This window comes from Trematomus bernacchii, unplaced genomic scaffold (assembly GCF_902827165.1).
Source record: "Trematomus bernacchii unplaced genomic scaffold, fTreBer1.1, whole genome shotgun sequence".
In the NCBI taxonomy this organism is placed as follows: Eukaryota; Metazoa; Chordata; class Actinopteri; order Perciformes; family Nototheniidae; genus Trematomus; species Trematomus bernacchii.
Genome location: NW_022987564.1, coordinates 4,923,435 through 4,927,588, shown reverse-complemented (window position 1 = coordinate 4,927,588; position 4,154 = coordinate 4,923,435). Strand labels below are relative to the sequence as shown.

At 44.7% G+C, this 4,154-nt stretch overlaps 1 protein-coding gene across 2 annotated transcripts; it reads left to right on the top strand.

Annotated features, from left to right (window-relative positions):
* The first annotated feature begins 356 nt into the window (after positions 1-356).
* Positions 357-2,974, top strand: evx1 (even-skipped homeobox 1). Of its 2 annotated transcripts, none has more exons than XM_034125366.1 (3): positions 357-747; positions 1,772-1,917; positions 2,439-2,974. In XM_034125366.1, exons 1-3 carry the CDS (start codon positions 384-386, stop codon positions 2,964-2,966), a joined length of 1,038 nt encoding a protein of 345 aa, XP_033981257.1. In that variant the 5' UTR covers positions 357-383; the 3' UTR covers positions 2,967-2,974. The 2 variants fall into 2 exon arrangements, with proteins under 2 accessions (XP_033981257.1, XP_033981256.1); XM_034125365.1 differs by having other exon boundaries at positions 1,682-1,917.
* The last annotated feature ends 1,180 nt before the right edge of the window (positions 2,975-4,154 follow it).

Genomic DNA, 4,154 nt, shown 5'->3' with positions numbered 1-4,154 from the left:
TGCATGGCTGCCTTTTATGCCCTCTCTGACACCCCCCACCTCCATTTCGACGCTGCCGTCTGTTTACCCATTCCCAATCAATGGGTGTCGTCATCAGGGGGGGGGGGGGCATCATGACGACTGGCCTATTAAGAATGACAGCTCCGGAGAAAGAGAGAGAGGGTAAATGGTGATCCCTCCCAGAGCTCCCACTGCGCACTCTGGAGCGCTCCTCTCTCAGGGTCAGACCGGATAGCATCCCCTCTTTTCAAGAAGCCTCTCCTTTTCCTTAGGACTCAATCCCCCCACCCACCATCACTACACACACACACCCCTCCAACCTGAAAATCATCGCCTTGGTTTTGACGGCTCTTGCGAACACTTTTTTTAAAGTCGTGCTTGTGATGGAAAGCAGAGAGGAGATGGTGATGCTGGCGGAGGGAGGTCAGCTTGTCAAGAGCGCCTCCAGTTTGTCCGGAGCTATCGGGAGCCCCGCAAGAGAACCGCAAGGGAAGCCGGGCCACAGGAGCTGTCTGAGCCCCGGCGCTGCGCCCTACTCCCGGGACAGAGCGGAGCTGGTAATGGAGGAGAGCGCACGGAGGAATATGCGCGCCGAAATGAGGCCAGTTGGCAGGTCTTCGTCCGGAGAGAGACACCGGAGAGATCATCCCCACAAAGACGGCAGCAGCTCAGACACAGAGTCTGACTTCTACGAGGAAATTGATGTCAGCTGCACGCCTGAAAGCATGGACTACCCCACAGCTAAAGGTAGGCTGGGAGCCGGATGCCACTGCGGGTTTTCTGTGATTGCATGGTCGTGACAATGATCAGATTAAATACCAACGTGCATTATTGCAATCAGAAGCGTCAGTAAACACAATGACTCTAAAATGTGCATTTATTATATCTAAAACGGCACGATAAAATCAAAATGGTCATCAATGCAATGCACTAGCGTCAGTGACATAAGAATAAAACCGCAGTCGGTGCTGCACAGCTGTTCTGTGAAGAGACCAGTGTCGCTGGAAACACGGTGAGGTGACACCCACAATCTTATACATTTTCTCCCTCTGAGTTTGACTGGTAACTCGTACAAAGCAAAGCCTATGTGTGCATTCATGAGGAAGAATGCAGGATTTTATGTAAACCGCAAGCAAAAACCAAAAGAGAAGGCCACTAACATAGGAAATGTTGGGCATCTTCTTGGACACAATGACTTAAGACTGCAATGTGCGTACAAATATGTTACATCCTACAATGACAATATTTGAATAGACATTCAGATTATTATAAATAACTAAGTATTTCCAGCTCTATTTACCTCAAACCAAACAGGTGGACTTATACCAACGAATGACAACAATACAACCTGGTCTGTCCTTATTTTAAAAATGATGCTTCAACAAATCAAAATAGCCTACTCTGAAAAAAATATGAATACAAATATTAGCAGGTAGATGTTAAGAGAAAATGAAGAGTTGTCTGAGCTAAAATTATGTTAGGAAGACCCTTCACAATTAAAATGACGAACAGGGAGGTAAAAACAATGAAATTAGCAAGCCTCATAGGAATATAGCTTATTAATTACGAATCGAATGAAATAAATTAAATATTTCGATGTGTTTTGGGTGGAATCTTTTCTTCTGAATGTGTTTTAAGCATGCTTATTAAATCTGATTAATTATTCTGTATACTGTTTCAGGTCGAAATGGGGATTCTCCAGGTCACCCGTCTGAGACTTGTGCTGACCCGGGAAACATGGTCCAAGGACCGGGATCTATGTCCTACACAGCGGATCAGATTCGCCGGTACCGGACAGCGTTCACCCGGGAGCAAATCGGACGGCTGGAGAAAGAATTTTACCGGGAGAACTACGTATCCAGGCCGCGGAGGTGCGAGTTGGCGGCCGCCTTAAATCTACCTGAAACCACCATCAAGGTAAGATGCTTCAGTCTCAAAGGAGCAGAGCTGAATCAGGCCTCTTGCTCAGTATACACGACCACATATTCGAGCTTGTTTTTGGAAAGCTCTATCAAAACGAAATCTCGCAGAACTGCACATAAAATCAAATATTTCTCCAATTAATTTGCACAGTCTAAATGCAAGAAATATTGCAAAAACACCACAAAGTAAGCGAAAGACAAGCTCATAACCAAATATCGAGAATAACTTATAATTTGCAGGATACATGCACATATACATGGTTTAACCATGCACAGGCCTTGATTTTTTTTTGTATACATATTTGTTTCTGTTTTCAACGAACAAATGCACCTTGTGAGAAATAAACGTCCATATAAATCACAAAACTGAATTCAAGAACTCTTTCTAGCCTGCATTTCAAGTCGTGCGTAAAAGCGGAAGTACTATGAACTATCTGCTTTTGTTATTGTTGTTTGTCTTTGGATCAGTGTGGCCTGTGGTTAATATTTGACTCGGTGTGTCTCTGTCTCTGCCAGGTGTGGTTTCAGAATCGCAGGATGAAAGACAAGCGGCAGCGTCTGGCAATGACGTGGCCTCACCCTGCAGACCCGGCCTTCTACACCTACATGATGAGCCACGCTGCGGCCACGGGGAACCTGCCCTACCCCTTCCCAACCCACCTGCCGATTCCTTACTACTCCCACCTTGGTGTCGGAGCTGGCTCGGTTCCAACTGCCACCCCTTTCTCAAACCCCCTGCGCTCCCTCGACAGTTTCCGGATGCTGTCTCATCCCTACCCGAGGCCGGAGCTCCTGTGCGCCTTCAGACACCCCTCCCTGTACCCGGGTCCGCACCACGGCCTCGGACCCGGAGGAAGCCCCTGCTCCTGTCTGGCCTGTCACTCAAGTCAATCCAACGGCATCTCAACCAGGCCCTCTGGCTCGGACTTCGCTTGCTCCCCAACTAGCAGGACTGACGCTTTTGTCACTTTCACGCCTTCAGTGCTCAGCAAATCTTCACCTGTGACATTAGACCAGAGGGAAGAAGTGCCTCTGACCAGATAAAACCAAAACACACCAGCTGTAGTTATATATAAGCATTTAACATAAGCTTTTTTTAACATAACAGATTATATGATCGGGACTGAAACAGCATGAAGAGGTAGCCTGTTAGCAGTGAAAACCAGCTTAAATCCGAGGCAAGATAATTAGCCAGATCTTCAGCTATGTGACGCACAACTGATCTCCCATTACTGAAAAATAATAATCCCATTACAGAGCCAGAGCAATAGGCTGAAATGTGACGACATGGACACAAATTAAATGTTCGGAACATTCATTTGATAATTGACAGAAAGGGGAATCCAGAAAAAAATAAATGTGAGATGGATTGGCGTTAAGTTTTTTATTATGGCTTCTCGTCTTTTTACGCGTCCAAATTGACCTACGTGTATTGTTAGTTACGCGAGAATGATGCTTTCCATGTCTCTTTTTAACAAGGGGATTTGTTAACAGACTGCGGCCGTCTCATTATAAAGCAGCTCTCCACACCGGGGCCCTCCGCGGCGGCCCGGCCCGAAATGTGCAGATGCTAGTGAAATTATTAAGTGATGTATATGTACGACCCGGCGATTTTTGAGTGTTGAATTAATGATAATACCAGGAAGGGATCGTTACTGCCAAAAGGTAACAAGGCGCCGAGGGAACGGATTACTACAGCCAGCACGGTTTGAAGAGGGGGGAAGAGAAGAAGAAGGACCCAGAAGAGGATGGAGAGAGAGACAGAGAGAGGACAATCAAAAATGATAAAATAATAAATAAATAAAAGTGAACATTTTAAGTATATAAAACACTCTTTCAGTTCCCTCCCTTAACGATACAAGAGACAGTTCTTCTATGAGATGAAAATGTGATTAATATATGCCTATAGGCCTCTTTTTAAATATTTTTATTGCACTGTGGCGCCAGTTTAGTGGCTGTTTGTGGAGAAAGCGGACTAACAAGTGACTGTTTGTTTTGTTTTCTTATTTTTACTGAGTTGTCCTATCGTCTAATTTGCAATAAACACTGTCAAAGAATCAATGAAGGAATTGAGTATTTTTTTCTAAACGCCTTTATGATTCATTCAAAGAGCCCGTATACAGCACAACTGAGAAAATGAGAATTTAAAAACAGTATCTCTCAATAATTCAAACCAAGACAACAGAATACAAACTGATTTAAACTAGTATTTTCTTCAGGTATTTTTTCATT